This window comes from Lepisosteus oculatus, chromosome 13 (assembly GCF_040954835.1).
Source record: "Lepisosteus oculatus isolate fLepOcu1 chromosome 13, fLepOcu1.hap2, whole genome shotgun sequence".
Taxonomy (NCBI): Eukaryota; Metazoa; Chordata; class Actinopteri; order Semionotiformes; family Lepisosteidae; genus Lepisosteus; species Lepisosteus oculatus.
In genome coordinates, this window is record NC_090708.1 from 4,178,458 (window position 1) to 4,191,193 (window position 12,736).

General features: G+C 37.4%; 2 protein-coding genes across 2 annotated transcripts; both read left to right on the plus strand.

The window, feature by feature from the left end:
• Positions 1 to 1,589: 1,589 nt before the first annotated feature.
• On the plus strand, positions 1,590 to 6,240 carry LOC138242196 (extracellular calcium-sensing receptor-like). Its single transcript, XM_069197576.1, has 6 exons — positions 1,590 to 1,811; positions 2,006 to 2,297; positions 2,853 to 3,683; positions 3,859 to 4,086; positions 4,354 to 4,477; positions 4,844 to 6,240. Exons 1-6 carry the CDS (start codon positions 1,597 to 1,599, stop codon positions 5,749 to 5,751), a joined length of 2,598 nt encoding a protein of 865 aa, XP_069053677.1. The 5' UTR covers positions 1,590 to 1,596; the 3' UTR covers positions 5,752 to 6,240.
• A 938-nt stretch (positions 6,241 to 7,178) lies between these two features.
• On the plus strand, positions 7,179 to 11,627 carry LOC138242244 (extracellular calcium-sensing receptor-like). Its single transcript, XM_069197718.1, has 6 exons — positions 7,179 to 7,393; positions 7,511 to 7,802; positions 8,314 to 9,141; positions 9,465 to 9,692; positions 10,051 to 10,174; positions 10,430 to 11,627. The coding sequence occupies exons 1-6, from the start codon at positions 7,179 to 7,181 to the stop codon at positions 11,338 to 11,340; spliced, it is 2,598 nt and encodes an 865-aa protein (XP_069053819.1). The 3' UTR covers positions 11,341 to 11,627.
• The last annotated feature ends 1,109 nt before the right edge of the window (positions 11,628 to 12,736 follow it).

Sequence of the window (12,736 nt, forward strand, 5' to 3'; positions counted from 1 at the left end):
ACACACCCGTTAAACACACCCAATAAATTCATCAGCATTCCTTGGAGAAAGAAAATGGTGACATTCTAATAATGACTGAGTATGGTGTAAATCTTTGCTGCTAAATATCTATTGCGCTCTTAAGGTTATAATACTATGCAACTGAGACAACAAGAGATCCATCCATTTTCTAAGCTATTCAGTATCACGGGGGAGCTGCAGCCTTTCCCAGCATGCAATGGGCACAAAGCAGGATACACCCTGGACAGGATGCCAGTCCATTACTGGGTCACACAGACACAAACACGCACACACTCACTCCGTGCCAATTTTCCCAGAAGCCAATTAACCTACCAGTATGTCTTTGGACTGTGGAAGGAAACCGGAGACCCAGGATGAAACCTGCGAGAACATGGGGAGAACATATAAGCTCCGCGCAGCTAGCACTGCAGACGTTGAACCCCTGCTCTGTGAGGCAGCAATGCTGACCACTGTGCCACTGTGCAGCCCTGCAACAGGAAATGCACTTTAATCTTTCATCTTACAGTGATGTCATATTTCTAGATTCATTCAGATACTACTAAGGCTAAAATGATCCATTTATTATACATTAAAACTTGGCACCTAATGTAACCTTACTCAAGATTACTCAAAATTACATCTGGTTTAACTTCATCGTGGCCCTGAAGCACTGGCGTCTTGTTACTAGTGTTCTGCCTTTCATTGATCATAAGAAGCATTTTAATTTCACATTCCGGGCATGTCATAAAAATGATCCGTGTTGAATGGAGCATGAAACATATATCTGTTTGATAGCGTTCTTTTCTCAAGAGGAATCTCATCTTGAAATACCCTGAATTTTTTTTTTTCTCTAACAGGCTGTGGAAAGGTGCCGGCCGGTTGCAACAGGTATTCTTTTTGGATCTCTTCTTTTGTGTAACTCTCAGTGTAGCCTGGATTGCTGAATCCCTTGAGGAATATATTCTTTTGAACCTCAGGGATTCGGTGCCACATTTAGACAGCTCTGAGTGCATACCAAGGGCAGCCGCTGCAAATTCATACATTTCTCAATTTAGTGCTCAAATCAAATACAACCCAATAATTAGCATTCTGTTAAGAGATGCACACTATTGATTATTTGTACGTATTTAGGCTTTTAATTGGTATTTAAGAAAAATACTTTAAAAACAAGCACTCCCACAACTGACACTTCATGTCAAATGTCAAATCAACCCACTGAGGTGCAGCAGAGAAATGTGTGAGAAATTGTAAATTCTGTAATGCATTCTAAGAAATGATCAAAGTTGATCTGCCATATAAAAGAAAGCCCTTACAAAATATGTGTCCTTTGGAAGTAGAGTATATGGCAGAGCCATAATACAGTGATAGGATCAAATGATATGATGTGCAAATTATACAACTGATATCGTCCAACAAATTATACATTTTTTAGCGATTGCACCAAGAGGTATTTGTAATTCAGCTGTCAACAACAAGCGTCAGATTGATAGCACTACCGTACCTAACAGAGCACTCTCTAAGGACCTGGATTGTGTCTATATACTGTAGCTTGGATTTAAAACTCCACAGCAAGTGGAGGCTGTGTACTCAGTAGCAATGAAACTCTTTCAGTGTGCTATTTTATTTCAAGGATTAACTCTTCAAGTCCTCACTTTAGATGAGCCACTTTGCAAGCTTCAAGAGAATTTCAAGTTGAATGGCTTGTATAAAAAGGGGGATGTAATTTTAGGTGGAATTTTTGAAGCACATTTAAGAGTAACATACCCACAGCTGACATTCACATCGATACCAGAAAAAATAGAATGCGGCAGGTGAGTTAAATGGACAAAAAAGAATGGCCTTATAGTGTACTATATAATTCTGTAAGTTCTCTTAAAACGTCTTAAAGGAACATATTTGTTGAGGGAATTCACACTTTAATGTGAATTTCAACATTATATCTCTGGGCTGTCTTTTAATTGTTAAATTGTTGTGACTTTGCAATACTTTTCTTGTCTTCTTAAAGATTTTCTTTAGCAGAATATCAGAAAGCACAGACCATGGCTTTTGCTATTGAGGAAATCAACAGAGACCCTGCTCTTCTCCCTAACATCACACTGGGATACAGGCTGTATGACAACTGTGTGAACCTTCCTGTGGCTCTGAGAGCAGCAACAGCTCTGATCAGCGGAGAGGATGATTCTGTCACTGACTACAGCTGTACAGGGACTCCCCCTGTCTTAGCCATTGTTGGAGATCCTGGTTCTACACATTCTATTGCCATATCAAGAATGCTGGGCCTCTTCCGGATTCCAATGGTACAGTAAAATGGATTAAAACATGAACCAAAGAGCATTGGAAATGTGATATTCTGAACTTTATTTAAGTGATCAAAACAAAAGTGATTGTTTTATGCTTATACATAATCTAAAACTAAATTAAATAACATTTTATGATGTAACTAAATGTTCTTATCACCTGGTGGTGAAATGGAGATCTTATTTTTTTCCATCAGAGCAGTAAATGTTTATTTTAATAATGACCATAAAACATTAAGTTGGAGCTTTAAGAGAAAGTATTCCATGAAAAGAATATGTCTGAAATGTAGAGTATGTTAAATTACCTGGGCTCATATATAATGCTCAAATTTTATAATGCTCAAACGTCTACAAGCTATGCAGATAACAGATTTAGTCTATGTGAAAAAAATAGAAAATGCCATAATTACAGCTACACAGAATTTACAGATTTTTTTAATTATCCATGACATTGTTGGATTATTCATGTACATTTTTAACTCTCATCTCTTCAGAGCTATATGAAATGTTAAATCATTTATTAGATAATTTGAAATATCTTTTCATGTTTTCCAGGTCAGTTATTATGCCACATGCTCCTGCCTCAGTAATAGAATGGAGTTCCCCACTTTCTTCAGGACTATTCCTAGTGATAAGTTCCAAGTCAAAGCCATGGCTGAAATTATCAAGCATTATGGATGGACATGGGTTGGTGTCATAGCAAGCAATGATGACTACGGTCAGAATGCTGTCAAGAGTTTTATTGAGGAGATAAACAAGTTCGGCTGCATAGCTTTCTCAGAAACCCTCCCCAGTGTTAACTCGAGAGCCAGAATCATGCAAATCATGCAAACCATTGTACAGTCCACAGTGAGAGTCATTGTTGTGTTTTCAGCTGGATCGTATTTTTTTCCATTGGCTCAAGAAGTCGTTCAGCAGAACATCACAGACAGGCAGTGGATTGCAAGTGAAGCCTGGAGCACTTCCGCTGTAATACTTGGTGAAAAAAACTTTGGCTTATTTCTGGGGACATTAGGAATTGCCATCCGCAGGGGAGAAATCCCAGGGCTGGAGAAGTTTCTCCTTGAAGTTCGCCCTGTGTCTGATCCCAAAAATAATTTACTTGGTCAACTCTGGGAAGCAATATTTAATTGCAAATTTCCAGAAAAAACAGATAATCACAATTCTTCAAGTCTGAAAAGCAGCACAATTTGCACAGGCACAGAAGACATCGAAAAGACAAAAACTGAATACAGTGATGTGTCAGAACTGCGGGCTTCCTACAACGTGTATAAAGCAGTGTACGCCTTGGCACACTCCCTGCACAACCTGATGTCCTGTGAGCCTGGAAAAGGGCCCTTTCAGAATAACTCCTGTGCAGACATCACAACTGTGCAGCCCTGGCAGGTGAGATACTTTAATTTACCTTTATATGACATTGAAAAAATATGGGTATGCTCCCAGAATCTGGTTTAACTGTGTATATCTTCTGCTTGTATATCCTACAATTCCTGAATAAATCAATATAACTTTTTAAAGTCTGCTCTCTTAAATTGCATAATGCTTCCATTTTTCTCTCAAGCTTCTGCGCTACCTGGCGAAAGTAAACTTCACTACTCACTATGGAGACAGGGTGTCCTTCGATGAGAATGGAGATGCTCTTGCAATCTATGATGTGATCAACTGGCAGAGGGCCGATGACGGGTCTGTGAAAACAGTAACAATCGGTGTGTTTGATGAATCAGCTCCTGCTGGACAAGAGCTCACACTGAATGAAGACAAAATCTTCTGGAACTTTGAATCTCAACATGTAAGTCACGCCTAACATTTACAGTAAAAATAATATTCTAATTCAGTTCTTTTTTCTGTTTATTTTGTATTTTAATATCTTAATTTTTTTCAGAACTGCTTAATTAGATCACTAGACAAATTAGAAATTTGTAATAATTAAATGATTAAAATATATCATACACAATCAAATTTCATAGTGCAGATTAAATTAGTCCTAAAAACATAAGATATGCAGCGTTTTAAGAATTGATAGTTTGAGTTTAGAAAGCTGTGGTCCCTTCCCCAGCCCCCCAGGTCTGTGTGCAGTGAAAGCTGTCAGCCTGGCACCAGGAAGGCAACCAGGAAAGGGGAGCCCCTCTGTTGTTTCGACTGTGTGCCTTGTGCAGAGGGAGAGATCAGCAACCACACAGGTGAGCAGCCAGGCACAGATTTAGATCTTTTATATCTAACTGATAATGTATATAATTGCGTTACATCCCATTGAATTTTAAGTGATATTGTATCAGTTCTGTCAAAATAATGTTTCTGGTTTATTTTTTATATTTTGTTTGTGTTTTAAAAATGTCTACACAGCTTCTAGATCGTGGTTTTCTCAGTGATAAAGCCTTTCATATAAGACAAAACTTTCTGGCCAAAGGTAATTGATTAAGGGATATTTTTCAATATTACATATTTCTTAAAAAAGCAATTCAGTACTGCCGATAATTATAAATAACATTTCTTTTTTTTTTGGTATTCATACTGCAACACTAAAATAATTATATTCTTTCTTTTAGATTCAATAGAGTGTTTCAAATGCCCAGCAGATTACTGGTCGAACCGAAGAGGAGACCAGTGTGTGCCAAAGGAAATCGAGTTTCTCACATACAAAGAGCCTTTAGGAATCTCCTTGACAACAATCTCAGTGTTAGGGGGCTGTATTTCAGCTTCAGTTTTAGTTGTGTTCATTTACTACAGGAACACTCCTATTGTAAGAGCCAACAATTCTGAACTGAGCTTCCTGCTGCTGGTTTCTCTGATACTCTGCTTCCTCTGCTCATTGCTGTTCATTGGTCAGCCACTACACCTCACCTGTATGCTGAGACATGTTGTGTTTGGAATCAGTTTTGTCTTGTGCATATCTTGCATTCTTGTGAAAACCATTGTTGTCATCATGGCCTTCAGAGCCACACTGCCAGACAATAATGTCATGAAGTGGTTTGGTGCTGCCCAGCAGAGAGGCACTGTTTTTGTCTTTACTGTCATCCAGGCTCTGATCTGTATTGTATGGCTGAGTACAGCATCACCTGTGCCTTTTAAAAATACACAGTATCAAAACTCAAAAATCATTTTTGAGTGTAATGTCGGCTCAATAACTGGATTTAGTTTCCTTTTGGGGTACATAGGCTTGCTAGCCAGTGTTTGTTTTCTGCTGGCTTTCCTTGCAAGGAACCTGCCTGACAACTTCAATGAAGCCAAGTTCATCACTTTCAGCATGCTCATCTTCTGTGCAGTTTGGATCGCTTTCATACCAGCTTATGTCAGCTCTCCTGGGAAATACTCGGACGCTGTGGAGATTTTTGCCATCTTAGCTTCAAGCTTTGGTCTACTGCTTTCAATTTTTGCTCCAAAATGTTACATCATTCTGCTTCATCCTGAGAAAAATACCAAGAAAGCCCTTATGGGTAGAGCTACTCCTAAGTAATAAATATATAAACCAACTTCCTTAATTACTGGTGTATAAGTAAATGGTTTGCAAAATGTGGCCACTGGAGAAAAATAATAATTTACTGTACCGTAACTTACTTGACCCACAGATTGATTAATGTTTTTGATTATTTAACGTGGTGTAACATACAGTACCTTACTTAAACAGGACACAATTGAGATTAACTTAGCAACTTAATGTCATCCATAAAGAGGACTGACCTCTTCCTTCGATTGATTTCACATTTTTATGTGTCTGCTCTTTGTTTATACTGGAAGCTGTCTGTTACTGTATAGTGAGAATTATTCAATCTGATAGTCAGTAAATGTACAGGTAACTCAGTTCAGAAATAAACTGAGAAAGAGATATCATTAAACCTTACTGCTTGCCTAATGGAGGGATCTCACCTATAAACATTTTCACATGATTTTCCTCTGTCAGGCTGGAACCTGGTTCCTTTCTCCTTTCCCTGTACCTCACTGCTGGGCCTGGATGACTGAACCCCTGAGGAATGTGCTCTCCTGAAGCCAGAGCACCTCAGTGCTTCACTATAGTCACTCTCACTGCAGTCTGGCTGCTCTGAGTGAACAGCATCTGATGAAGAAGCACACACACCTTTCTGCTCAAATCAGATGACATTCTGTAATTTACATTGCCTGAAAAGAGATAATACTATATTTTAAAATGTACTGGTAAAAATGATAAATCATCTTAAAATATGTTATTAAAATAACATTAAAATATGTTACTTTAATTACATCTCTCCGATGTGGGCACTAAGCATGCTGTTTCACAATAAAACTGTTCTAATATTATTCTGAAACTGTCTTCCTCATAGCACACATCATTTAGAACAAGCTAAAAATACTGTACATATTAATTAACAAGAAAGGCTTACAGTATATTGAAGAATAAACAAATATTTTAACATACTATTAATACATTACAAATGTTTAAATATCAAGTTGAAATGGCATAATTTATAGACATACTGTAACTAAGGGAAGCAATAATAGATTTGGTAGATGCATGAAAAATTGTGAGGCACTACAAGCAAACAGTCCACTGTTATTTTTGATTAGTTCTGAAAATACGTTTGAGGCATTATTGAGGCTAAATTGCATTTTTAAAATTGTTTTTAAAAATATATACAACATAGTTCTGTAATTCAGTGCCATCATTTAATTAATATTAACTTGAGGCTATGAAAAACAAAATGATGTAACTGACTTTTGAAATTTTTTATGTAATTTGGATCAGTTTTGCCACAATATGTTTGTATCATTCAACGTGATTTAGCTGTGGGATATCACCCAGCATCATATTTTAAAAAAATACATCTCACTCTCTAAGGAGCTGCATATTGTCTATATAGCAAAGGGTTTCTTAACATCACACCAGTTTAAGGTGTGTTTTAGGCAGCCATGAAAATCATTCAGTGTGTTTTTGACTTACTTATATTAGCTCTTCAAGTTCTCAGTTTGAAACAACCTATTTGTAAAATTCAAGGCAAATTTGAATTGAATGGGTTGTATAAAAATGGAGATATAGTGCTGGGGGGAATATTTGAAGCCCATTTTGCAGTAACCTATCCAGAATTGCATTTTGGATCAAAACCAGACCAGCTGAAATGCAAGAGGTGAGTTCATAGAGACATCTGTGAAAAGCATTGTTATACAATGTACAGATTTACTTTATCTTTTGGCAATATTTAAATACCAGAGTTCAGCAAATTACTGTTTTTTTCTTCTCTCAGCTTTTCTGTACTAGCATTTCAGGAGGCACAGACCATGATTTTTGCTATTGAGGAAATAAACAGAAACCCTGCTCTGCTCCCTAACATCACACTGGGATACAGGCTGTATGACAACTGTGAGAATCTGGGAGTAGCTCTTAGGGCAGCAACAGCTCTGATCAGCGGAGAGGATGATTCTGTCACTGACTACAGCTGTACAGGGACTCCCCCTGTCTTAGCCATTGTTGGGGATCCTGGGTCAACAAATTCTATCGCTGTGTCAAGATTACTGGGCCATTTCCAGGTTCCAATGGTAAAGAAAATACTTATTGATAAAAAGTGTAGAAAAATAGAAGAATATCCATATTATTTCAATAATCCTAATCCAAATTATTATTTGCCCATATACAATAAATGCAAAATTCAATTATACTGCTTTTATTTACTAAATGTATACAGTATATTTTCATTACCATGAAATGGATCTCACTTCTTTACACTGTTAATAACAACATGAAATGTATATTTTTATATTAAAACTCTTCTAAATATTATTTTTAGAAGTGTTTTAAAATCAGAAATGAAAATCCATGTGAATATTTGGCTTTACATTAGTATTTTTCCAATTAAAATACATAGCATGCTAAAAGTATTGTTTAAAACATATTTGTCAGTCATATTCTACAATAATAGGAAAAATAATAGGAAAATTGCCCTAAAAATAAGGCAAATTATATGAAAACTGATATGTATTTTCTATTTCTATATTTGCAAAATTAAGCTTCACTTCATTTTCTTTCTGTTTGCATTTGTGTCTTTTTCAGGTCAGTTATTTTGCTACTTGTTCTTGCCTGAGCAACAGAAAAGAGTTCCCTTCATTCTTCAGGACAATTCCAAGTGATGCCTTTCAAGTCAAAGCCATGGTTCAAATTATCAGGCATTACGGATGGACCTGGGTTGGAGCCATAGCAAGCAGTGATGACTATGGTCAGAGTGCTATTAAGAGCTTTATTGAGGAAGTAAACAAGTTTGGTTGTATAGCCTTCTCAGAAACTCTCCACAGTGTACTTTCAAAGGCTAGAGTACTTCAAATTCTGCAAATTATCAAACAGTCCACAGCGCGAGTCATTGTTGTGTTCTCTCAAGGAGCTTACTTTATTCCTTTGGCTCTAGAAATTGCTCGCCATAACATCACCGACAGGCAGTGGATCGCCAGCGAAGCCTGGACTACCTCAACTGTAATACTCAGGGAGGAAAACTTCCACTCATTTGGAGGGACAATAGGAATTGCTATCCGCAGGGGAGAGATCCCAGGGCTGAAAGAATTTCTCCTTCAGGCTCACCCTGTGTCTGACCCTAAAAACAATTTTATCAACCTGTTCTGGGAAACCTTGTTTGACTGTAAATTACAAGACATACAAAAATATAATTCTTCATCTGAAGATGGGAATAAAATCTGTACAGGATATGAAGACATTAATAGTATAGAGACTTTATACAGTGATGTGTCAGAACTGCGGACTGCCTATACTGTGTATAAAGCAGTGTACGCCTTGGCACACTCCCTGCACAATCTGATGTCCTGTGAGCCTGGAAAAGGGCCCTTTCAGAATAACTCCTGTGCAGACATCACAACTGTGCAGCCCTGGCAGGTAACATACATTTTATACTACTGTTTTATTGCTTTAGGCTCTTGAAACATTCTCCATAGGTTCCATATTTCCTAACGTTTTTATAATGTATGAATTTGCTCTGAATATGTAAAATGCAAATTATGTATATACATTTATTTATCATCAGGCTGCATCAATAATACAATTAAAATCTGTTTATTGTATATTCTGCTCTTAAGTATTTTGGTGTTATTTTAAGGTGAGTATTTAAAAAAAATAACAATGTAAGATAACTTTTCAAAGAGCCTGTTGTGCTTAGTTGTTTGATTGTGTTTCATTCACCACATGTATTTTTCTCCCAGCTGCTGCAGTACCTGGCGAGAGTGAACTTCACTACTCACTATGGAGACAGGGTGTCCTTCGATGAGAACGGAGATGCTCTTGCAATCTATGATTTGATGAACTGGCAGAGGGCCGATGACGGGTCTGTGAAAAGAGTAACAATTGGTCTGTATGATGAATCAGCTCCTGCTGGACAAGAGCTCTCACTGAATGAAGACAAAATCTTCTGGAACTTTGAATCTAAAACTGTAAGTTATTATTTTTATATTGTAGTTATTATATAAAGTTATTATCTTTATATGAAACTTTATATTGTGCCCTATGGTAAGATCACTTCAAAATATACTGGGAGAGATTAAAAATTAATTATCATTTAATTTTATCACTTAGAAAATCTAATTTCCTTTTCTGAAAACTGCATCTATAGTTCGTGAAAAGTCCTAATGTTATATTACCAAACATGTAGAATCAATTATAATTTTCTGTGAAAGCAGCAACACCTTGAGCATTGAAATACTTATTCACAAGAACATCACAAGACATACACTGAGAAGCTGTTTCATTCATTTTCACAGCATGATCTGAATACACTGTTGTTTCTGTTAGCCCCCCAGGTCTGTGTGCAGTGAAAGCTGTCAGCCTGGTACCTGGAAGGCAACCAGGAAAGGGGAGCCCCTCTGCTGTTTCGACTGTGTGCCTTGTGCAGAGGGAGAGATCAGCAACCACACAGGCAAGCTTTTTAGATCTTTATTTATAATTGGTACATACTGTACATGCCGCATGAAATATATAATAGTATTTTTTTTTCTGGAAGACCACTAGTTGGAACCCATGACACCTGTTACATTTCTCTTTTTTCTCCTCTGTTTTTCTGAATCACATATTTTGTATTCCTTGTTATTAAAACAAGAAGATACAAAGTCGCAGTATTATTTTTCTTCTTCTTCTATTGTATAACTAAAATCAAATCTTTTCCTTTTTTTAGATTCAGTAGAGTGTTTCAAATGCCCAGCAGATTACTGGTCAAACTCAAAAAGAGACCAGTGTGTGCCAAAGGAAATCGAGTTTCTTTCATATGAGGAGACCTTGGGAATCTCATTAACAACAATCTCGGTCTTAGGAGCATGTATTTCAGCTGCAGTTTTAGCTGTGTTCATTTATTACAGAAACACCCCAGTTGTAAGAGCCAACAATTCTGAACTGAGCTTCCTGCTGCTGCTTTCTCTAATACTCTGCTTCCTCTGCTCATTGCTGTTTATTGGTCAGCCACTACACCTCACCTGTATGCTGAGACATGTTGTGTTTGGGATCAGTTTTGTCTTGTGCATATCTTGCATTCTTGTGAAAACCATTGTTGTCATCATGGCCTTCAGAGCCACACTGCCAGACAATAATGTCATGAAGTGGTTTGGTGCTGCACAACAGAGAGGCACAGTTTTTGTCTTTACAGTCATCCAGGCTATGATCTGTATCATATGGCTGAGTACAGCATCCCCTGTGCCTTTTAAAAACACACAGTATCAAAACTCAAAAATCATTTTTGAGTGTAATGTTGGATCAATAACTGGATTTAGTTTCCTGCTGGGGTACATAGGCTTGCTAGCCAGTGTTTGTTTTCTGCTGGCTTTCCTTGCAAGGAACCTGCCTGATAACTTCAATGAAGCCAAGTTCATCACTTTCAGCATGCTCATCTTCTGTGCAGTTTGGATCGCTTTCATACCAGCTTATGTCAGCTCTCCTGGGAAATACTCGGACGCTGTGGAGATTTTTGCCATCTTGGCTTCAAGCTTCGGTCTCCTCATTGCGATATTTGTACCAAAATGTTACATTATTCTGCTTCATCCTGAGAAAAATACAAAAAAGGTTCTTATGGGAAGGGCAGGTCCAAAGAAATGAATATATAAATTCCTTTTCTGTACTGTGGGTTTTAATTGTCTTTGCTGTCATAGTTTTTGCACATATGCTTACACTGAAGGATATCTTTTTAGAGTTATTTTATTAACTGTGACCACTGCGGAATAATATTAATTTCATGTAATTTATAGCTGTTCATGTCATGTCGGTGAAAAAAGTATATTAGGATTGCTTCTGTGAAATGGTATTCTTAGTGAAAATGATCATGAATTTCTAGTCAAGCTATAGTTTCCATTGACAGCAAATGATATGCAGTTCTGAGACTGAAACTCCCCCTTTTCAGAAAAGAGATTTGTAGCATTGTAGTCTATACATTTAATGTGAAATAAAACTTCTGATTGTTACAAAAACTTTTTTTACTGATTTTACTATATTATATTATAGGCACAACTCCACCCTGAGATTTATTGGATCAGATCAATTAATGAAATATCAATATGGGTGCAGTTCTTGGTGCAAAAAGCCTGACAAGTTTCTAGGGTCTCCCAAGTCCACTGAGGGTCTGTAAGACCCTGACTGAACACAACAGACGTACCGTACAAACATAGACCCCTGCAAAGCTGGAGTGCTAGAAGGCAAAAGTAAGACTCCAATGGCTTCTTACAGAAGACAGAAGGCTGAGCTGAACAACTGCCAGAGCTGTGATTCATACTGAATTGGCCTTCTCCCATATATTGGAAAAGAGCAGAACATCACATCAAAACACATTTTTCTAATCGCATATAAAAGTATCATTGAAATATGAGGCTCTAGTCTCACTGTACATCTGTCCATTTTCTAACTGTTTACTCCCTGTGAGGGTTGTGATGGTAACCGGTAACTAGGCTGCAGGGCAGGACAGGGGAGTGCCCTTCCTTTTCCACAGTGACAGTCTCCAGCTCCTGCTGCAGGATCCCTGTATTTTATCTCAATGGGAAATCCAGAAACATACAGTAAAATAATTAATTTTTAACACAGGTGAAGAGAATTATGTGGTGTAATACAACTCAGTCTAGCATGATATCAGCATCTGCTTTATTTTACGTGGTATTTAAAATAAGAGAGTGGAACCCAAGACTGAACCATAGCAAGGGAAGGGGGTCTCAAATTGTTCTGTTCTGGGCAGTGTTTTTTCTGCATTTACAGTATATTCACAACACTGCCTAGACAAGGGGCAACTCTCATAACCATCTTTATGGCTGCAGCATCTTTTTATACTCAGCAGAACCGGTTTTCTCATCAGTAATAACAGAACTGCAGCTTAGTTTCAAAACAATTCAGTGGTATTTATGTGAACAGCCTTTTTTCAGTAAAAATAACTTGAACTGCAACATTTGTAACACTCACAGAATTACCACCTTAAGTAAGACAAAACTGCAGCATGTCATAATTTATAAAT

Excerpts from the sequence above, each read along its gene's own strand:
- LOC138242244 (XM_069197718.1), top strand. The coding sequence starts at position 7,179 with ATGAAAATCATTCAGTGTGTTTTTGACTTACTTATATTAGCTCTTCAA. Across the intron at positions 7,394-7,510 it reads GACCAGCTGAAATGCAAGAG|CTTTTCTGTACTAGCATTTC; the intron begins GTGAGTTCATAG and ends TTCTTCTCTCAG. Across the intron at positions 9,693-10,050 it reads GGAACTTTGAATCTAAAACT|CCCCCCAGGTCTGTGTGCAG; the intron begins GTAAGTTATTAT and ends TGTTTCTGTTAG.
- LOC138242196 (XM_069197576.1), top strand. The coding sequence starts at position 1,597 with ATGAAACTCTTTCAGTGTGCTATTTTATTTCAAGGATTAACTCTTCAA. Across the intron at positions 2,298-2,852 it reads GCCTCTTCCGGATTCCAATG|GTCAGTTATTATGCCACATG; the intron begins GTACAGTAAAAT and ends CATGTTTTCCAG. Across the intron at positions 4,087-4,353 it reads GGAACTTTGAATCTCAACAT|CCCCCCAGGTCTGTGTGCAG; the intron begins GTAAGTCACGCC and ends TCCCTTCCCCAG.